General features: G+C 32.0%; 1 protein-coding gene across 4 annotated transcripts in view; it reads right to left on the bottom strand.

Annotated features, from left to right (window-relative positions):
* LOC143045797 (visual pigment-like receptor peropsin) overlaps nucleotides 1-24342 on the bottom strand; it is a 32738-nt gene that overhangs the window by 1073 nt on the left and 7323 nt on the right. For 2 of the 4 annotated variants that reach the window (XM_076218565.1, XM_076218566.1), the window contains 3 exons: nucleotides 19050-19263; nucleotides 5420-6069; nucleotides 1080-1185 (listed from right to left, as the gene is read on the bottom strand). In XM_076218565.1, coding sequence (XP_076074680.1) covers nucleotides 1080-1185; nucleotides 5420-6055 — 742 coding nt within the window. In that variant the 5' untranslated portion in view covers nucleotides 6056-6069; nucleotides 19050-19263. Of the gene's footprint in view, nucleotides 1-1079; nucleotides 1186-5419; nucleotides 6070-14834; nucleotides 15076-19049; nucleotides 19264-24342 lie in introns of those variants that run through there. The other 2 variants (XM_076218569.1, XM_076218568.1) reach the window with 2 other exon arrangements.

The following is a 24342-nucleotide window of genomic DNA, read 5'->3' as shown; positions in this document are numbered from 1 at the left end:
AAATCAGCATTGAATATATGTGGATGAAAAAATTGAAATGCACAGGTGCTATCTACCTTTCCAATTGACATGATTTAAATGTTACTAAAAATAAATGTGTGGAAGAAGAGATTGAAATGCGTAGGTGCTTTCTATTTAAAATGATTTAAATATTAATAGGTTAGATTGAAAGATCAAATTAACGTCGAAGAGTGTTCAAAAGCTTAGTATCTTTCATGAGTTTTATCTTATACAAAATTATAAGCATAGGTGTATTTTTATGAGTTTTTACACTACCGTTTATATTTCGTATATGTACGAAATCCCTTTCTTCCTAACACTTTTTTTATCGATTTACCATATGTTTTTATGTTCCTATCAAATGGCATTGCACGTAAAATGTAAGGATTTTTTTTACATTTCCATATAAACGGAAGGTCTCAACCAACTATGTTTTTTTTTTCTTAAAATGGCCTCTATCAAGTCATAAATATAGCAATTGTTGTCAAATAGTCCATTTCTATGTATGTTGGCGTTTGTTTTTGTTGCAGTTAAGTGTTTCTTTTGTTTCGTTGTTTTCTTCCTATAGCTGATGTGTTTCACTGGCTTTGGTTTGCTTTTTTCGCTTAGTCGAATGAAGAATATTGAAATGAATATTAAACTATTGTTGTAGTTGCAGCTAGTTACTACATTTGTATCAGTATCGGTTTTTTTTTATTATTTTGGTCAGAAGTTTCTCTTTTGTTTTATTTTTTTTTTTTTGTTTTATTTTACTGCATTTTTTATTTTCATATTTATTTCAATTTTTCAAATACGTCTGTCTTTACTTATACTTTTATTCTTTCGTGGACTTTTTTATAAGTGTCCTATTAAGTATAAATAAAATCTTTAATTTTGAAATAATTAATACATTGCTCTCTTTCCATTACATTTGCTTACATCTTTTCTCGGATGGTTCGTCTGTACAATCCATGTAATGGATATATTGTCATGCAACCTAAGAGAACATTTATTTCAAAATATCACTTGCATAATCATTTTCTTCCAATTTTTTGACGACCATAACATTTGAAACTTGATTTGATTAAATACAAACTTACCAATCATTAAAGCAATAGTTTTGGCCATTTTTTTTTCAATTCTTAAGTTCCTTTTGGCTATTCTGCTTTTTCTGTCAAATGCAGTATTTCTTGCCATGGACCGAATCTAAAACAAATAAAAACATTGAAAACTGACTTCTTAAAAACACATTATACATGTATTTATAGATATAGAAAGATGTGGTGTGAGTGCCAATGAGACAACTCTCTATCCAAATAACAATTTCTAAAAGTAAACCATTATAGGACAAAGTACTGTTTTCAACACGGAGCCTTGGCTCACACTGAACAACAAGCTATCAAGGGCCCAAAAATTACTAGTGTAAAACCATTCAAACGGGAAAATCAGCAGTCTATATAGATATCTACAAAAGACGATTAATATCATGATGTTGTTTTATTCAAACTTTATTTACTCGTTATCACGACTTTGTAACTAGTAATAACGACTTTGCTAACAATGTGTTACGTCTATGCTTTCGCATTATTACAATTAATCTAATTTTAACATAAAACTTCAAACCAACACTATTCAGCTCTACACATGCATTACACAAAAGTGAATTTAAAGTTTTCTTTAAATAGTTTTCTTTTGAAAACTTGAAGGAAACAATTTGATTGAAAAGCGTTTTATTCAGTAAAGTAATTACTTGGGAATATATCTGAGCATTTCTTAAAGGATTTTTTTGTTGAAAAAAATGAATGTTTTGTTTATCACCAAGTTTGCATTAATTTAGCATTTTTTAGAACTGGACCAGTTAAATTGATTTAATAAAGTGTAACATTAATTAAATCGGCACACCTATAAATAACACTCAAATAGAAATTTTGGAGTTCACTCGATTTGTCCATTAAACAAGCCAACGCTTAACTCCTTACGAAGATTTAAGGATGTTTGCTCCTCCTTTATTTGATTTTTTTGTGAGATATTAGGATCATCTGGTTTTAACAATGTAGTGCTAATAAATATTTTACCCGCCAATCCCTTCTTCTCATTTCATACTTTTATCAAATATAATTTTAAAAAGCATTATTTGAAATTCTTATAAAGTCATTTTTCATAGTTTTTGAAAGAAAAAATCTCAAGTTTTTGATGAAGTTGTTTTTCTCTTAGAGATAACTAGAAACGCATTACATCAATCAATTCACAGGTTATTAATTCAAATGATTAATCTTATCGAAGAAGATATTGACCAATTAAATGAAAGGTTATAACGTTTAACACATACGATTTCCTTCTAATGACTGTAAAAGTCTCATATTTATCTCGTATTGATACTAATACCTACTGCTTATATAACAAAATTACATGTATTAATCTTTCGATAAGCTTCCTTCATGCAGTAGTACATTTGTTTAAGTTCACATCTCTTACTTTGATTTTCATTATGAATAAGGTTAACGTAAATCTTTCATGGCACAGAAGATTAAAAAGGACATAAATATTTAAATAAAACCTGCATATTTATATAAAATACATTGCATACATATGTATACAACAAAGAAGGACACTATTAGTTACACAGTGTGCAATTGTCCTAATACGAGAATTTATCGGGTTAATAAAATTCATATCGGGTGAGGCGAAGCCAAACCCGATATGAATTTTATTGACCCGATAAATTCCGTATTAGGACAATTGAACACTGTGTAACGAATTTATCCTGATTTTGTTATATTACATATTATTATATTCAAATTCAATTTTTGGACAATATCAACAAATATATTTTAGATATTAAATCTAAAACTGTGAAAAATAAAAAATATTATGACTACAAAGCAACTCAACTGTTTTTGTTTTATTAGGTCAATGGTATAAGGCAGATAATTCCAATTGACGTAATAAATAAGGGAGATAATTCCAATTGACGTGATAAAAAATTGTACTGAAATTTATTAGGACAATATCAGCCAATCAAATTACGAGGAATTACTCTAAATCAGGATAAAATGATTTCTTTTCAGGAAATTCTTTAAACGATGTTAATCCATGTTCAGCTCAATGTCAAACTGGCAGCTTCTAGAAATTTAGCTTATTCTTATCCGGACAGACATAAAACTTGCTTAATGTTGGACTAAACATCATCTGCTTAGTCAAACATTATATGTGAAATACTTCTTAGACCCGTCTCTCAGAAACAACCATTTTAAACAGATTCTTAGTAAAAGGATAAAAAAAAATGCTGATATGATTACAAATGAGATAACTTATCATCAGAGACCAATTGACGTCGAAGATTAGCAGCTATAAGTCACTGTATGTAATCGATATTCGAGAATCATGAAATAAAAATAAAAGAAAATGTTATGAAATTTTAGATTAATATGAAGACAAGGGTGTACATTAAATGTTTTAACACTAAGGGGAATTCAAATGTAGAACATTCCTAACTAAGAACTGAAGATGGAAATCATTTTACAATATTTGAATAAATTTAATACCTGGAATCATACTTTAAAAGACATAGCCTTTTTACAGGAAACTCTGGTTGTATGGTGTTAGAAAAATGCAGAAATCAAAAATATTAAAAATTTTGTTCCGAAAGTTTCAAAGCATATCTTGTTTCGCAAGACAGAATGTTATCACAGTTACAGAAATCTTTCACAACGTAGAATTTTAAATTGGTCTACTGATTTCAAGTTACAGTTACTGTTCAATAACAACGTCCATATACAACACACCTAACGAAGACTCGTAAATCCTAATAATTCCAAACAAAGTTTCAAATTGAATACCTACACGACAATGCTACGTGTTGAGTTACGTTTCAGTTAAATTATTATACTTAATAAAATACATTCAGTAATTTATAAATTCTACAAAAATCAAAATATATTAAAGATAGCTACACAATAATTTACACATGCATGATACAATTTCTAATACGAAACACGTATATTCGAGTGTATCTGTCGTGTTGAATTGTAATTACTCATAAAGAGCGGGGAAACAAATAAGGTTTACGTACAGACAACTAAAAATAAATATTTCAATCTAATTTTATTTCTACAAACGAGTGATCTTGAATAGGCTTTGGATTTTCGAATAGTGTGGCCTCGAGCCACACTATAGAGATATTGGTTGTCGAAATGCGCATCTGGTACAGAATAAAAATTGGTACTGTTTATCTTATTGCACGACATGAATTTATTGGTTGCTGATAAACTTCAATTGACGCATCTGAAACCAAAATGCTTGTCAAGCTAGAATGAACATTTAAAAACATTTAACTAGAACAGAGAAAACACGTGGTTAATTTGTTAATTTGAGTTGAAAACCTCATTTTAAGATGCAGGCATATAATCGTAAATGAAAATTTATCAAAAATTTATTCATGCGCCACAGCGAAACAATGGTTATTACCCAGACGATATGATAATGATAAAAAAATATCCAAATAAGTATCGTTCAGGGAATATTAATAATTACTACTGCTCCTACTTGATGTGAGATTCCCTTTAAATTTTATTTATGAATTTTGCTCAAAAATAAAGAAGCAATATAGCCTTTTTACGTTGATGCGGCGTGAAGCAGTCAAATATTCATCAAACATTAAGTTTTGTAATTACTTTCAGTATATTTCGACCTTTAGACAAAAGGGATTTAATAGGATTTTACCAGACGCAACGAATATGGTGTGTTATAAAATTTAACATGACTTTTAGAACTGTGTAATGTAATAGTAAAATGCAATATATAAACCTGCTAGTGTTAACAATATCTGAACATGATCTAACATGATGCCAAAGTATACTACACGAGATGAAAGACATGAAACTACTCACAAACATGCAAAATGACCAGTAAACAAGTGGAAATAATAGTAGACAATCCGATATGATCATGAAAATGTCATGCAAAAAGTATGAGATATAATAGTAAACTACATTGTATATGGATATGAACATACAAACGTTAAAAAATACATCACATGACAGTCAAAACAAGAGAGATATAATATACCGTATAGAGGGTTATTTTCGCTGGGTGTAAATTTTCGCTTATTTTCGCGGATAGAACAAAATCGTCAAAATAAATTCAACCAAATTAAATGTGCACATGCAAAGATATTGATAAAAATTTTGAATCCGGCAAAATAATAAATGCCAAAATATTTCGTATACCTTATTAAATACAAATCGCGAAATTTTACACCCGCGAAAATAACCCGTTATACGGTAATTAAACTATATATTTTAACGTGAATTTTTATTATGTGATCCTGTGTTATGACCTTTAATAAAGAAAAAACAAATAAAATAAAAGGAAAACAGAACTCCTAGGAGAGTCCCTTATCATGATATGTACATACTATGAACAACATGAAACTACTCACGAAGTCACTCACCGTCATGAAGACATAATAATAACAATATATCATAATGAAGATTGGTATCCAGTAACAGTTTATAAATATAGCTATGTTGTAGCTAAACGCTGAAGCACTGTTATAATCATATGATATACCACAGGCTGTTCCCGCACCTTCGAATACATATTCACTCCATCCAACTAGAGGCAGAAAGCTCCAGACAAAACCAAAAAAGTAACATAAAAATACTGATATACCAACAACTCTGTGGTTTATTTTGGAAGCTTGAAGAGGCTTTGCTATTATAATGTATCTGTCCACAGAAATGGCAGTTAATATATACAAATTAGTCAAGCCTAGTATATATACAGTAAATCCATGGAACACACATCCCGACCATCCCCACAACCATCTATGTGCAAAATTTGAGGCTGCAGGTAATGGTGCTCCTACTGTACACATGAGGAAGTCGCATATTAACAAACTTATGATAAACATGTTGGTAGGCGAACGAAGCTGTTTGTTGGTGAAAAAGACATAAAGAGCGGATCCATTTGCGAGAGTACCAATCACTATTGCAATTGTTAAGTATACACCAAGTGATGTCAGAATCAAAGGAGATAGTAATAGCGCTGGAGTGTTCGTTTCGTTATTCGTCATCTTTGTTTAAATATCTGAAAAAGAAGAAAATACTTTGTGGTCTATGATCTCGATGGTGCCTATGTATAAGTCGCACCTTATATTTCGTTTATAAGCAAACAGCAAATCCAGTTTTCTGTTTACAGTTCATGTTTAAAGAGTGTTGAAATAGACAAAACAAGCCAAAAGTACCATAAGATTAAAATTACTGTAAACATAAATCTGTGTTTCAAATATATATAAAATGTATATACTAGTATACTGAAAAGTTAAATTTTTAAAATATCGAACTCCGATAAAAATTCAAAACGGAAAGTCCGTTAAATCAAACGTTCATACACATCAAACGAATGGATAACAACTGTCATAATCCTAACTTGGTACAGTCATTTTCTTATGTAGAAAATGGTGGATTAAACCTTGTTTTATAGCATGCTAAGCCTCTCACGTGTAAGACAGTTGCATAAAATTTCATTATTTTGACAACGATGTGTGAACAAAACAACCCGACACAATAGATAAAAATGTCGAAAATAGGGGTACAGCAGTCAAGAGTGTGTTATAATTTTAAACACTATAACTCGGGTTAAAGTGTGTGATAACATTTTGTGGTGAAATTTGATATATGTCATACCACGGCTCAATTTAATGCACTTATGACAATACCACTTTACTAATCAGAATGATTTTTTTCTAGTGTTTTAAGAAATGATTTTACTTTTTTATTCATGAAATATTTAGTAACATTTTTTTTCTTTTGCCTTAAATACGCAAATGAGATTCGAAAACTATACCAATACAGAAAGACATGTTTTTGCAATTATAGCACAACTTTATATGGTATTTTTTAGCAAGTACATAATGTATTTAACATTTTTGTTTGCTAAACATGCATGTGTTCTCTGTCTATCTGGTAAAGGTTATTATAGATACATATAAAAAGCTTGTAGCTTGATAAGAACTACAAACATTACGTAAAAAAATCATCAACAATATCAGGCTTATAATTTTGATCGCCAAACAGACACATCATTGGCGCTAAAACAATATTACATAAACATCTGTATTTCCTCAAGTTTTGTCAATTAATAGCCTGTATTACCTAATCGTGAACCATAAAAGAGATAAAAGAATTTCCTGACTGGCAAGGTCTAGTAACCATCGAAAGCATGATTCAGAAAACATCATAAGGAGATAATATTGATTCATTCATAGGGTCTTTGCATTGGAAATAAATCAGCTGTTGGCATGATACGGGTTACTTATTCTGACATCAGATTTGGCCTTCTGTTAAACTGTGTTTTACTGTGCGTATTGTTGTTGTTTGTTCTTTCTAAATTGGAGGTATAGGGGGAGGGATGAGATGACAAAAAAACATGTTTAACACAGCCGCATTTTTGCGCCTATCCCAAGTCAGTTGCCTCTAGACTTTGTAAGTCTTGTATGATTTTTAATTTGAGTTTATTTGTATATTTTGGAGTTTAGTATGACGTCCATTATTACTGAACTAGTGCACATTAGAAATGTGTCAAAAAGACAACAACCCGACCAATGAGCAGAAAACAGCCGAAGACCAGTAATGTGTCTTAAATAAAGCGAGAACATCCTGCATTCTGAGGCTTGCTTCAGCTGGCACCTGAACAAAAATGTGCACTAGTTCAGTGATAATGGACGTCATTTTAACTCCAAAATTAAAAAAAGAAACAAAAATCAAAAAATCAAACAAGACATACAAGACATACAAAAGTCAGAAACTCCTGACTTGTAAGAGGTGCTAAAATGCAACGGGGTTAAACATGCTTTTTGAGATCTGAACCCTGTCCCTATAGCTATAGCCTATGCAGGAAAAAACAAACACACAGCAATATGCACATTCAAACTAAGTGAAAAGAAGTTCAAGCCAAATATCAGACTAAGTAACAAAAGAAACTTAACAAATTGACAATATACTCATTTTAACAAATGACACCTAGCAGTTACTGGCATGCAAGCTCCAGACCTAAATTTAACTGATTAAAAGATTATGTCTTCATTATATGAATATAAAGCACAATTCCGCCTGTCAAGGGTTTAGTATCATACCATCATAAAATATATGAGAAGAACACTACCAGTATCAGACGTATAATTGGTTTTAGAATAAATGTGTTTATTTTCGATGCAAAGACCTTATAAGTAAATCAATGTTGAAACCAACTGTTTACAAAACACAAACTAAAAAACCAACAAATGGTCAACACAAACCTCACCAAAAAAACAGGTTTCATATAATGTGAATTGGAAGGGAAAGCATATTCAGCTCTACATATGGCACCCTTCTTGCTGTCCTGTTATCGCCTGATTTGATATGTCACATCAGAGGAAACGGAGGGTTAGATTGAGGTAACGATGATGGGAAAACATCTGTCGTAATATGTAAAGTAGATATTTTGTAAAGGTCAACCAACTCGTTACTTGTGGGAAGCAACCCACGTATCAAGGAAAATATCATATGAAACGCAAGTGCTGCTTAATTGACGTCATCCATCAATTAGTCAACCCCAAAGGGTGACTGGGGTATAGAAATATGGTCACTTGGTCTTCTCCCGACCGGCAGTAAAACGCTTGCCGAAGTGGGGCGTCCGGTTAACTGTGTGGGATGTATCAAGTTCGCAGTCACGTCCGGTCAGAAGGGGGACGTTAAATCCGATGCCTCGTGTAAAGAGAGTGCCATGCTCTTTGTACGTTAAGAACCCTTGCAACAACTCTTTGAGGGGTCCGTAGGTGGCCTGTTGCAAGGCAAAATTTCTGTCCCTATCCAATATACCCTCATTTTCCAGTGGCAGTCCAAATTTCCCCGACCATCATCCCAGATGGCCTCTATTGTATCAACCTACCTATTGTATTTATTGTGAACTTGTTCTCGTCCTGAATATGCATGAAATATTTGCCACTGGACGTTAAGCAACCAACAATCAATCAATCAATTAGTCAATCACACAGGCGAGGAATTTGTGAAAGTAACCATTCACTTGTTTTCTCATCTTGGTTAAATTGTCCTATTTTTTTTGTGTTTATGATATGATTATATGACCAAGCATAAAGTTTGGGAAACACATCAATTAATCCGTTTCTTATCAGTGACCATTTAACTTGTGCCCAACTTGTGCCCGTAGTAACCGGATTGTTATTTTACATTTATTCTTTAAGTTGAAAACAAATTGCAATCTTTGTCTGCGAACAATATCACTTAATAAAATACCTATGTTATATTCTGTTTATTCGCATCAATATAATTTTCAATAACTATTTGTTTATGATTTTCTGATGTATTAAATTGAACTCGGGACTTTACGCTAAACACAGTCCATGCATTCTGAATGATTGAGTTATTTTCTATTATTTGTCTGGTTTTTTTTTTCGTTTTTAACCATTGCGTCGTCAGTAATTTTCGATCCATGAGTTTGACTGTCCCTCTGGTATCTTTCACCCCTCTTTTTTCTAAAGTCTCATGTGTAATCGTGCACAGGATTCCAGGCACCTAACTCAGTCAATTACTCCACCTGTCATTGTCATTAAGTGTAGTCGTCGATTCTGTGGTCAACGGTATCAAACAGTTTCATTAACAAAGAGCCGTTTAGTCAAGCTTTTGATACATAATCCCTTAGATCACCATTTAACCCTGTTACAGATTGGTGTAAGACGACGTCGTGCCAACCCTTTAAGCAAAGCAGACGATTCAGAGATTGTATGCAGTCTAGCAAATTTCCCAAACAAGTAGTGTGAACAAAATATTAAGCGATGGAGTGCAGCTTCCGACCACGATGAAAACCATTGATGTTAAGTTGCAGTGCGATGTCTGCATGTAAAATATGGTATACTTTAAATTCAGAAAATATTGCGTGCATTTATAAATGCAATTTTGCCATTTTAGACTACAATGCGATTTTAATTTTTACAATTTTTAGAAAAATCCATATATAAAATATTTAAAAATGCATGATTTAATTATCGCATTTTTTCGCAATAATAAAAACCTCGCAATTACTTCTGAATTAACAGTAATTGACAGGTAAAATATGAATTATCAATGCAATGCCGTGAATCAGAAATGTTTTCCTGTGGACAATTTGGCTTTTCAAAATAATTTTTTTTTCAAAAACAAACAAAGCATGTGATAACAAGCCAACAAAAACGAGCCAACGAGATTATTTAGCAATGGAATTTAGACTTTGTCTGGGTGTGTTGGTTTATTTAGGAAGTATACACTTACTTGTTTTGATTTAAAAGGGTATTTTTAGTACAAGAGAACGAAGTCAATATCATTTTCATGAATTTTTTTGGTAATCAGATATACAAATTTTAGCCAAAACATACATATCAAAATAGCAGCCTCTGTCAACAGGAAAATGTGCAAGTACAAAGGTAGTAAAAAACTTCTAAGTCATTACTAGTAACTAGTAAATTGTTCTTTTTTATACTGATTTTTTTATTGATTTTCTTATTGTAATTGCTTTGCTTTCCAACTTGAAAAACTGGTTTTAATTTTAAAGCATGGAAGGTTTAAACTGATAGGAACACCAACAAACCGATTGAGTAATGATGCAAAAATCGTTAAGTTCCTATCTTATAATTATCTCGGAATTTCATGGTAATGCATGGGTTCTATCAACGATGTTAGGACCCTCAATGCTCTTCAACTTCGTACTTATTTGGCTTTATAAATATTTTGATATGAGCGTCACTGATGAGTCATATGTAGACGAAACGCGCGTCTGGCGTACTAAATTATAATCCTGGTACTTTTGATAACTATTTACACCACTGGGTCGATGCCACTGCTGGTGGACGTTTCGTCCCCGAGGGTATCACCAGCCCAGTAGTCAGCACTTCGGTGTTGACATGAATATCAATTATGTGGTCATTTTTTATAAATTTCCTGTTTACAAAACTTGAACTTATTGAAAAACTAAGGATTTTCTTATCCCAGGAATGGATTACCTTAGCCGTATTTGGCACAACTTTTGGGAATTTTGGACCCTCAATGCTCTTCAACTTCGTACTTATTTGGCTTTATAAATATTTTGATATGAGCGTCACTGATGAGTCTTATGTAGACGAAACGCGCGTCTGGCGTACTAATTATAATCCTGGTACTTTTGATAACTATTAGGAACTTCGTCATTGATCGTTATTATGGGGTGTGCCAAAATTTCCGGATGTTAACATAAGTATCATGGAAATGACATTTAACAAGCATGTGACTATATCGCAATTCTTTACGGGTTTTAATGAGGTAATAAAAATAAGGAAGAAAAGCAAAACCCAGCGATTTTTTCATCCAAAAATTAAAGTAGTTTTGAACATTGACAGATAAGTATATACTTCTATTTAGTGTTAATTTAATATCAAATGAAATTGTCTCGTCATTTGTTGCTTTAAAACACAATTTGCAAGTTGTTTCAGCACCGTGAAGCATTTACACAAAAACTTTAATTCTAAATTTGAATTCTGTGATAAAATCAAAAGAACAAACAAAACTATCACACTGTTGTGGTCCTAACACATCTTTCCCATTATTTTGATTAATTAAGAAATAAATAAAATCTCAAAAGGTTAAACATATGAATGAATTCATAGTTTGAAGTTGTTTTAAAAACTTGTCAAATAATTCTGATATTAGCCTTAAATCAGCTGTTATTTGTTTATTGTTATTACCACGTTAGATAAATTTCTTCGAAAAGTAGATAATTACTAACAATTTTACAATCATGTTCATTATATTCAACTATTATTTAAGTTTATATAACACTTATCATGTATTATGTTTCTTGTCACTTGTGTATACAATGTATTATGTTTGCATTTTAAACCGCGAGGGTTTCATGTTTTGAAATAAAGAGTTATTTAACAAAACCTTCATGTTAAAAGTAATAATATTAGACGATGTGCAGACAAACTTAATCCTTTTTTTTGTATGTATTGTCATCAGGCATTGTCGTTTTTGATCGTGCCGTCGCAATAAGAAATTAAGAGGAAAACGAAAAAGTTGTCGTCTTATTTATATAAAGGCCAATGAAGAACTCAGAGCGATAAAAATTGACAACTTTTGAATAAAATCTAAGTTATCTTGCACCGTCGCCAATCATTATTATCCACAAACACTCTACTTCAGCTACATATTATTTTTATAATCGAACATTTACCTTGTGTGGAAGTTGCAATGATTGAAACATATAATACAAATAATATTTATCTCGTCTTCCTTCTAAATGCAACTTATTTTCATTCGTGATTTTTTTAATATTGATCAATGTTCAATACCTGTTTAGCTTAAGCCTTTTAAATTCACGTGGTGATTCAAAAATAATCATTGGAGTTTCCGTAAAATTGAGAATGGAAATGCGGAATGTTTTAAAGAGAAAACAACCAGACCAAAGAGCAGATTACAGCCGAAGTCCACCAATGGGTCTTCAATGCAGCTGGAAAAATATCAGCTTCCGGAGGCGTGATTCGTCTTTATTTACAGTAGGAGGTAGATATAAGACGAATAAGCGAATGCGACTTTAAAGATACCCACCCCACAAGATGCTATCGTGTACTTTACAATCTGACAATCTGAGTCGAATTTCGTTTTATTTCTTAGGCAATTAGTGGGGATTGGAATTTGATCATTTTTTGTTGGAGTTCCTACCAATATATAATACTTCCATGATCTAGAATATATGGACACAAACTTGAAAGCTAACACCAACTGTTATGGTATTAATTAATAACAGGAAGTAAAAATGACATTAGCTTTAATTTAACTTAATATTTGTATTGCTTCATTCATTTAACTGTTTAATTTCATCAACTCTGAAATCAAAGAAAAAAAATAGAGCTCATATATCATAGATAATATAATACAACCTCCCTTAATATTTGAGCTTTTCGATTTTTTTCTACTATAATAGTAGTTTAATGTTTTTCAAAGTCAAACAAGATAATGCATGTGACAAGAGGCAACAACCTTAATTAAACAGAAAAGAGCAAACTAGACATAGATGTTTTAAGCGATTATCAAACGTCAACGCTTTATAATAAATCCCTGATTATATTCAAATCTCTCCATTCTCAATCAGTGGTGGAAAAAAAATCTTAATACAATAAAAGCATAATTGAAATAAATTTAAAAGGTCATGAGTTCAATTATTGATTTGTCAAAGACCAAAACCTGGTTACACGATTTGATCAGTACATCCATATGTATAAAAATGCTGTTTGACCTTTATTGTCCACTCGTAGTATTAATATTGCACATAAAATGTCATTCGAACATATAGGGTGTTTTCTGTCCTTCGAGAATTGTACAGGGCAAATTTCATATAAAGTGTTGCGTGAATAAATAAGAGGCAAAAGTTGTTTAACGATTTGCAAAATTTATTAAATTCTTTAAGATGATAAAAAAAACTCCATGTAAAAAAAACAAAATAGATGGTATCAAATGAACACCAAAAAGGGGGAAACCGCGACAAAAATGGCGCCAATGAGTTGTGATGCTGACATATCGTATAGGTTAATCGGTTGACTGTTAAACTTATGACATATCGAGTCATTCTTCATCATATTCATTAATAAAGGTTAATATGAACAGGTTATATATTGGTTTTAAAATTAAGATAGGCAACAAAAGTAGTTTAATTAGTAGTAAAGTTATGTTATGTTTTGCTTAAATAGATATTGAGTGATGCCTGATATTTACTGCTTGTAGTCTATATGAAATTTTTAAGATCACTAGAAAATAAAGAAAATTGAACAAAAATAAAAAGACAGGAAAAGTTCAAATAGGAAAGTCCCTTATCAAAGTGCAAAATCAAATGCTCAAACATATCAAACGAATGTAAATGACTCTCATATTCCTGACTTGGTACAGGCAAGTTTCTAACTACCGTAAACCTGGTCATTTTCATCAGTTTACAATACAAACATTTGAGAAAAAAATGTAAGACTGAATCAGAAAAATAATAGAAAAAGTACAGAATTTAGAAGACATTGCCTTCTTTAACATTTTTTTTATGTATATGATTTATTCCTAAACAAAATTAACTTTTGAAAATGTATAACAAGCAGGAACTCTTAAAAAGACGTCTGAGTACATTGCCCGGTTTTTTTAACTTGCCGTTTGACTTTAAAACTCTATTTACATCAATCAATAAAATTGAGAATGGAAATTGGGAATGTGCCATAGAGACAACAACCCGACCATAGGGCAGACAACAGCAGAAGGTCACCAACAGGTCTTCAATGCAACGAGAAATTCCCGCACCCGGAGGCTTCCTTCAGCTGGCCCCTAAACCAATATATACTAGTTCAGTGATAATGAACGCCATACTAAACTAAAATTGAAACATCTTTGTAACAATAACGCTTCTGTGAAATTGACAGAGTAGATATTTGTATGTGTGTTGGACAGAGTAGATATTTATATGTGTGTTGGACAGCGTAGATATTTATATGTGTGTTGGACAGAGTAGATATTTATGTGTGTATGTCTTAGTTTTATCTTCACCAAGGAAAGAAATTCTATGTCATGCTGTTTAGACATTGGCAGTTAGTAAATCCTACTTCCTCAAAATGCAGATGAGCCACGAATGGACATGCATTACAAACATCTTTCAACAGTTTCATATTCATTGCATCATGCATTTCAATTTATAATGAATAAAAAAACACGTTATATAATTCCTTTCGTCATTTTTTCGTTCTCGACTTTTAGAAAAAGCATATAATGCTTGGTGAGTTTTAAGATTTTATCATTTAAATAAATCCTTTGACTAACCTTATGGCAGCTTTAGCGCTGTTTGTCTGAAAGAAACTTGATTTCAATTCATCTTCCGTCAATCTTCGGCTAAATGCGGTCCATTGTTAATTCATTAGCTGAATGTCTTATTTTTCGTCATTCCATTCGTGTCTGATTACATGTTGATCAATTAATAAATTGTCTATGGAAACACTTTTATCCCAGATCAACCTTAATCAATTCCTAGTTTGATCTGAATAAATAACCAACCTCGGCAAGAAGTTATTCTTCTGTATCAATATGTGAAAGTCATTAAAAGCTTCAATATTTTAAAGACTTGAAAAATATTTAAGACTATTGCAAAACTGTTATTTGTTGCTTATGATGTTCATTGTGTTAAAAATGTACACAGTTATCAAAAGTACCAGGATTATAATTTAGTACGCCAAACGGTCGTTTCGTCTACATAAGACTCATCGGTGACGCCCATATTATCACAACTTTCCTGTAGTAACCTTATACACAATTAACAACTCTTTTTTCCTTTTTACCGTTTACCAGCATCACAGCTGACCGAAATACAAGACACGATTAAATTTATATTCCAGCATACGTGAAAGATTTTTAGTTCTCATGGGCTTGTATTTTAATTTAAGTAAAATAACAAAACTACCGAAATCCGAGTAAAATTCAAAACAGAAAGTCACTAATCAAATGGCAAAATTAAAAACAAAAATCAAACACATCAAACACATGGATAACAACTGTCATATTCCTAACTTGGTACAGTAATTTTCTTATGAAGAACATGTTGAGTTTAACAGGATTTTATAGATAGCTCAACCGCTCACTTATATGACAGTCGCATATAAAGTTCCATTATATTGACCACGATGTGTGAATAAAACAAATAGTCAAACTATGTTATATGTTAAAATAGGGGGTACAGCAGTCAACATTGTGTAATTTCTTAATCACTTTAAAGAATAAATAAAGACAAGGTACATAAGCAAAGGATGATAAACAACGTCAGTACCTAGAATTGTACTTCAATACCATTGATTATTATTTGTGGAGTTGATACGGCACATAATACTCATCACAAGGTCTTGGTGTCTTCCGATGAATTACTTTTTTTAGAAAAAGGACGACACATTACCCCTGGATCATCAACTTTCTGCTCAGACAATGGTAACGTTTAACAAAATCTGAATAGTAGCCGCAAGCTCTTGAATACCTATTTAAGTGTGGCATTTATATCCCATATACAGGTGAAGTTAGTATAATGATACTAAGATAGGGCACATTGTTAATTTTAAAATTAAAATCGTCTGGTTTTTCATATTTCTGGTACTGAGATTACCACTTATATATATCTTATATTCGGGGTATATGTCTAAATATGAGACAGAGAAAGGGAAGACGTCTCTGGTGTTTCTTTAATTTCTGGATAATAAATAAATGGAACCTAATCAGAAAATTTTGGATTGTTAATGGAATGAACATCATCAATACATCTAAATGTGAAATTAAATGATGTGGCTTCTTTAATCTTCTTGTTTTTGACAATTGTCTGAAGGAACTTCGACTCATACGAAATGAGTAGCGGTCGACAAGAAAAGGGACACATTCGTTCTCAGAAAATTTCTGACAATTTGTTGAAACAGTCCACTTCCAAATTCAGCAGATATGAGGGTATCCCAAGGTCAAAACTTTATAGCGTTTGCTACCATTTTTATGTTGGAAAGCATTGTGAATTATTTCTTATTTGCGATTTTTCCATTCCACTTGGGGAATAAAGGTATACAGGGTTGAAAAATATAAAGTTTTGATAGAACTAATTTCAGAGATTTCAAATTAGAACAAGAAGTTCTTTATGGTTTTTGAAGGGTAATCGAGTAAAAAAAAAATCGATTTTGTAACTTCACAAAATTCATGATATTTTTTGTTTTCTTTTATATCCAAAAGGAACAGCTTATCATCTTAAACTCTATGTATCGGGATAGGGGATGACTTTTTTTTATTGTAATGACGATGTTGAGTGTTAAATTATGCACGCAGCATACTTTTTTACGAAGTCTGCATAATATCACATATAAAGGATTAAACGTGGAAGTATTATTTTACATGCAAAAATTTAATTAAAAGTTGTAAACTCTCATACTACCATTTATTTATAGTTTTAAGCAACACTCTTTTGTTGTGTTTGTTGGAATTCTGTTCGTTGACCCTTACAGTTGGTGTTTTTGTTTATGAATTTAAGATTTGTGCTTATCCCGCCCGCTATTTATATGAATTCAACATTAATTGTTCTTTATAGATATCTAATATATATTTTGTCGATGACTCGTTCTTTTTAATATAGTAAGTTCTTATTATTTCTGATATTCTGATTTTCAAGCCCTGTTCGTGACTCCACTTAACCTCTTTATAGAAAGCTTAATTGTCTTGTTATGTAATTTGCACTTCTGGTTGTAAGTAATCCATGTAGTCTAATATAGTTGTTATCCTTCCAGTTCATGTTAGTATTTTTTAGTTTGTGAAATGTCTAATGTGGCGTTGCTTGATTGTTTCTCTTTCTCTGTGGTGTCGATGGTATCATTGTTTAGAGTAGGACATCCAATCTCTATTATTAACGTTTATTTCTTCGCCATAAATGCCCTTTGTCTGTAGTTATTTCTTTTAAAATGGGCCGTTGATGGCTTCTCTTTAGGAGTTACGATGATTCTATCTTTACGAAACCCAGTTGGCGGTTTTATTTTTTAGAATATGTAAATATATCACAGGATTATATGGAGTGTTGTTGGTGCGATTCAGAGCCATCGACAAACAGTATGAGAGTAGTCGCGACTCACATGATGCCTACTATGGACTGCTTAGTGTTAATCAAAGTATTTTGTAGACATAGCTAAAACTGTGGAATATTTTATTATGTAAATGAGTGCAATGGCATTCATTACGACATCAAAACAACTGGTATTGCTATCGTCTACAGCAGATTTTTTTCTGCATTTCCGATTGAAAACCAATTTTATTTGCTATTCTCATTGTTTGACCATATGCATATTAAGATTATCTTATTTAGTCGTAAGTTTAAGTCAGAGGCTGTAGCGCATTATTACCAGCGCGTAATATGTGTTACTTGTTATAAATCTGCTATCAGGATGAAACTTATGAATTAATTCCGATATGTTTACGGAATTTATAATAAAAACTTTTTTGTAGGTCCAATCAGTCATCATTTGGATTTACCCATGTTTCACTTTCAATGTTTACATATTTTTTTTATCTAGCTAAGCATGCCTAGTACAAGTGGAACCGATCTTTAGCTTAGAGTTTCAATTGAAGTTAACATTGAAAAGATTGAAAAATTGATAAATGAAATTATTTCGTTTTTTATTGACTGTGCAAGATGTTAATAAAATGAATAAAGTCGAAATCCTGCTTAATACATGCATTTGTATATTGTTTTGCACTAACACAATAATCTTCTTTATGAAATAGAAGATTTTATAAATCAGTTCTTGTCTCATTTTTATAAACAGCAGAAAAGACAACGTCGAGTTTTTTTGTTACTCAAACCTTCACAAAAATGCTTAAAACGATCTAAAAAATTGGTTCTTTTTTTTCAGAAATAGGAAGCATTAACACAAATTTCCTGTAAATATTTTCTGATACTCCCTCTTTACAACAATACGGTTGAAAACATATTGTTTCGCATATGCCAATGTAAAATATCAGGAAATACTGAAGTATAGATTATATAATATAGGCAACATTTAAACGATAAAGAAGGGTAAAGCGGACGCGTAAACTTTTTAGTCCATTATAATGTTTCTTTTATAATATTAGTATACTACAACTCACTAAGAATGTGACCTTATTTTGAATAAGTTAATATTTAAAATGTATTTACCACCTGCCTCATATACACAATTAACCTTGGTCTTTTCTGAAACCACTAAACGTTTAATTTAAAAATACCCCATAATACATAAGAGAACATGATATACTTTTCATATCCACGAATAAAGCTTGTCCTTACTTTTTGTCAGAAAATTTTATTTAAATTTTAACAGGGTTAATAACGGAAACATTTTTGTTGTTCACTTTGAGTAACGTTTTTCTAAAGAATCAAACCATGACCTTGTCAGCTAGTACTCAATGTACTAGGTTCGTGTGGACTATAAAACTTTACAAAATAGGGAACTTTTAAAAAATCAGATAAAACAAAATTAAAAAAAAGAGGCTTACCTTATAGCAGCTTCAATGGTGTCTGTTTGATGAAAACTTGATTCGGAGTCTTTGGCACGATATGGTGTATTGTTATTCATTTAGCTACATGTTATCCATTATATCTATTCATTAGTTAATTTCAACTTGTCTTTGGAAATGATAGTTTTCCAGATTAACCTTAATCAATTTCTTAATTATAACTCCAGCCTAGATTTTTCTCCTGTGTATAGATCTGTAAAAAAAATCAAGAAAATCTTTCATAGTTACATGTTAAGAAATTGTAAAAATAAGGAGATGTGGTAAGATTGTCAACTATCCAACAGAGACCAAACGACGAGAAAATAGTTGATTAAAAATTTAAATTCTGTTGTAAGTTATTATCATTTAACCAAAGAATTGACTGGGATATAGGACATCGGCCATCCCTTGGTGTGTGTAGCTGGGAGACTGGAATGACGATGATAATGAGATGCAGCACGACAGGTTGCAGAAATTGGCGATATTAATGATAGGTGTTAATTTAGACTTATAATCTTGCCTGAGATTTGTGAACTCCCCTGGTAGATTTAGACAAAAGTCCATTGTAGTTAACAATTCATAATTTCACGATATAATACATATATTTTTAAAAATCAGGCGGATGTTGTTAGTACGATTGTCTGAAATAAGAACGTAAGAAAACTGTTAAAATGCGTTTCCTAAATCAATAGTTATCGAAGCCATTTAGTAATGACAGTCAAGTATAAAAATGTCGGTATCAACATCAAAACTCTCTTTAAATCGTTCAAAATAAAGATACATATTTCCACAAATGTATCGCGATCACAAGTCTTCCATCCCGCAGTAAAACACAGGGGTGTTTGCTTTACTTGGAGGGATGAATTAATTCGCAGATATACGTACGGTATGTGAGAATATGAAATCCGACGTTCTGTGTATGGTGGGGCAACGCTATCTGCACATTACAGAAACCTAGGATTTACCTAGTCTGATGGGTCCGTAGATGATATGTTCCTATGAAATGTGTCTGGCCCTTACCACCCACGTTTTCCATTGGCAGTTCAAATTACCAAATCATACTTCCCTCTTGATATTACACTTACAACTTGATTTTTATAAAAAAAAAAAAAAAATAATAATTTCTTTCATTTACACCCTTATATGTTTTTTTAACATCAACACCATCACAACTTGTTGGAAAACATATTTCTACGAGTTTTAACCTTTCTTAGTACGTTCGAACGGTTTCCCAGTTGATATAGTACGTCATCTTTTGTTTTTTGTTTTTCTGGCATTACAAACCTTTTTGTGAAGTTTTCGTTGTTATTCAAAGCAAAATAAAAATCTTAGATATCTGACACGGTTTCATTTGACAAAGAAGAGAATGAAAAATCTTTAAACAATTTTTAATTGCATATGCAGGAAAATGGCAATATGGAAGAACATTAAAGTTTAAAATGCAGAATTATGACTGCTTTTCATTAAACTGGATGGTTTTTTTTTAGTTTTCTTGTCTATTTTTCGAAAACTTTTTTTGCAAAAAAACTATTTCTTTTAACATACACACAAGATGAAAACAGTAATGACTGCTGTAATCATATTTTGACTATTTTGCCGATTACGTCAGTTTTGTTCACGCATCGTTATTGATATAACGGAATTAGAAGCGACTGTCATACAAGTGAGAGGTTAAGCGCTATAAAACCAGGTTCAATCCACCATTTTCTACATTCAAAAATGCCTTTACCAAATAAAGGCAACAGTAGTATACCACTGTTCGAAATTCATAAATCGATTGATAATAAAAAATCCGGGTTACAAACTAAAACTGAGGAGTGGATCAAATATAAGAGGAGAACTACGACACAACAGAAACACAACATTAAAATGTTACTTACACAGAAACGAACTATAATTTAACAATGGCCATTTTCCTGACTTGGTACAGGACATTTTAAGAAAAAAATGATGGGTTGAACCTGGTTTTGCTACATGCCAAACCTCCTGCTTTTATTGCAATGTTTAATATAACATTAAAAACATTACAGGACAGGACTACAATACAAATAAATGGGACAACATATAGGACAGATAAACACACGAATAGTAGCTAACAAAAGGTACAAGGTTTAAATTCAATACACCAGACGTGCGTTTCGTCCACACAAGACTAACCAGTGACGCTCAGATGAAAAAAGTTCGAAAGTCAAAACAAGTACAAAGTTGAAGAGCACTGAGGACCAAATGTTCCAAAAAGGTGTGTCCAATACTTAAGTTCTGCCTGGGATAAGAACATCCTTATTATTTAGAATAATTCATACTTTTGCAAACAGTAAATTTTATAAAATGACTATATAATAGATAAACATGATAAAATCGAAGTGGTGACCAACTACATAAATAGGAATGGCCAACGTAGATACATGTATCTTGTCTAAGGGAGGGATTAATTCTACTTTGTAAAGGCTCACTCTGACTTCATACAGGAACTACTTAGGAAGAAAGATAAGAAGTTAGCAATATCCTTTAACTTTAGTTTCCGCTATAAAAGTGTATTCTCTCCTAAATAATTCAAAATTTGGTGACTATGTTCAACACATATATCCCATCGAACTACAGATAAAGGATACAACAGATACAGTTAAGTCGACCTCATATCTTGACTTACATCTAGAAATTGACAATGAGGGTCGGTTGAAAACAAAACTTTACGATTCCAGCAGCTACTTCATACGGGTTATATATCTCCAAATTGGTACGATATTTCCGTGCTTGTATTTCCTATCATGATGTTCTTGATAGAGGGTTGCTGCTCACAAGGAAGCTATTAAACCAAGAGTTCTAAATGTTGAAGCTGAAAGCATCCCTTCGTAAATTTTACGGACGCCATCACGAGTTGGTTGACCGTTACGATATAACCGTTTCACAGATGATATCGGATATGTTCATTACGTCGTAACTACAATCCCCTTCCCTTTCGTGAATGTGACCTACAGAAATTAGAATATTTATCGGATTTGTTATAAAAACATGAGCAACGCTACGGGTGCCACATGTGGATCAGGATCTGCATACCCTTCCGGAGCACATGAGATCACCCCTAGTTTTTGGTGGGGTTCGTGCTGATTATTGTTGTTGTGTCATGTGTACTATTGTTTGTCTGTTTGTCTTTTTCATTTTTAGCCATGGCGTTGTCAGTTTATTTTCGTTTTATTAGTTCGACTTCCCTTTTTTCGTCCCTCTCCCGATGAGTTGAAGTGTGATGTTGAAAAAAATGATGATATATCGGTCTTTTACATGAAAATATTGCTAAAATCATTTTTGGGGTATTAAATATAACTGGTCCTGTGTTAAATTATAGAAATAAAAAAAAATCGATAGTCAGAGTTTATCGCGATTTTATACACGTTTGCAGCATAGGGAAACTCTGCGACAAGGCTAAACGGATATTTTAATGTTTACTCTATCCTTGATATGTAGGTTTCCAATCGTGATGTTAGTCAGTCGACACTAAGTTAACTCTTTAAATGAGAGACTTTTTCTTGATTGGTCTCTGTGTGGAATGTAATCAGTCTATGATGGAATAATGTGAATCGAGTACCGTTTCTTATGTGGAGTACCGATATTTTCTTTTGATAACGAGATGCACTGTGGAGAAATCGAAGACGAAAGTATACATTTGTCAGATAAATGATATATTTTGGTACTAATTGCTTTTCACTTTTAAACCAGTGACTTATTTTTTTAGTTATTTTGGCAGAACATTGCATGGTTACACATTATTATTTTACTTTGATGTTGTTAACTTGGATGGAGAGTTGTCTTATTGACGTTCATACCACATCTTCTTATATCTATTGTATTTTTAGTTGTTTTGGTAAATCATTTTTTACAATATTTATACCTGGTAGTTATAAATCGTTCTGCAGTAAGTAAATCCGTTAACAGAGTTTTTCATATCATAGTCATTTCGTAAATATGTAAAATGTAATATTAATTGTTGACATGAACATTGTAGAATCATTATACATTCTGCTAGGTGATAATGTGAATCTTGTATACAGTGCAAATTAAACAAAGGAAATCCTTGATAATACAACCATCGATTTTGACCATAAATATTCTCTTACGATGTGTATCCCACGCGACCCTATACTGGCCTATAGCGATATAGTGCATCTATCGGGGCACGAAAACGACATTGTTGTTTTATTCAATCCGTTTAATATTGCGTGTATTTCGCATGAAACTAAAGAAACACATCAAGATATCATACTGATGACCTTATGGTGACCTGGGATACATTGATACCAATGTAGTCGTGATTTTATTAAAACTCTACATTATGATTGCACTGAAAAACTTAATTATATCATACATCATATATGAAGAAGAAGAATCCACTTACGAGAACGCTTGCCTTTTATTCTAATTATTAAGCTGTGGTATCTTTGACGAGTTTTTATGTATATGTGATTCGTCTAAACGTCAGCCCAACAATGTGTTTGTTCTTCCCTCGCCGGGATTTGAACTCATGCTACTGAGATATCGTAGTACCAAATCGCATTGCACTATGCCCGACGTGCTAGTTATCAAAGGTACTAGGATTATAATTTAATACGCCAGACGCTTCTTTCGTCTACATACGACTCATCAGTGACGCACATATCAAAATAGTTTTAAAGCCAAACAAGTTCAAAGTTGAAGAGCCGATGATTGGGAACCATATAAAACCACTAGACCACTCGACCAACTAGGCTCTTGAAAAAAGAGCTTTCGTTGGCCGGGTGTTACCTTTCCTCGTCAGTTTTAATCTAGCGTCGTAACACAGTACATGAAATATTATCAAATATAAGGCATGAAGATGGAATTGTAAAATCAGCTGAATTATCTATTGTAAAGGATCCTACAAATTAATGCAAGATGCAGTCACATAAATAATAAATATAATAAATGTTATAAGTACGTCTTTCAAACAATTGACGACTAGATACAACAGATTGTATCCACTGGATCACCAGGAGTGATGGTGATACATGTATCCATTTTTTTTAAGCAGCATATCGACATGTTGATAGATGAACCGAAAAATAGAAAAGAATTGATATGTACCCTTTACACATGAGCATATATAAGACATGTGTACAAGAAAAGTGAGGTAATAGAATATAATTGATATTTCCTTTTTTTTTCAATTTTAGACATAATGTCCAATTGCATGACTGACCAAATTGAAATTTAAGTGTATTTTAAAACCGAATGTACATTATTGCTACTGTTAGACGTGTAATGATATCGCTTGTGAAATAGG

The sequence above is a fragment of the Mytilus galloprovincialis genome, chromosome 9, assembly GCF_965363235.1.
Source record: "Mytilus galloprovincialis chromosome 9, xbMytGall1.hap1.1, whole genome shotgun sequence".
Classification (NCBI taxonomy): Eukaryota; Metazoa; Mollusca; class Bivalvia; order Mytilida; family Mytilidae; genus Mytilus; species Mytilus galloprovincialis.
Note: the sequence above shows the minus strand (reverse complement) of the source record. Positions and strands in the feature narration are given on the sequence as shown.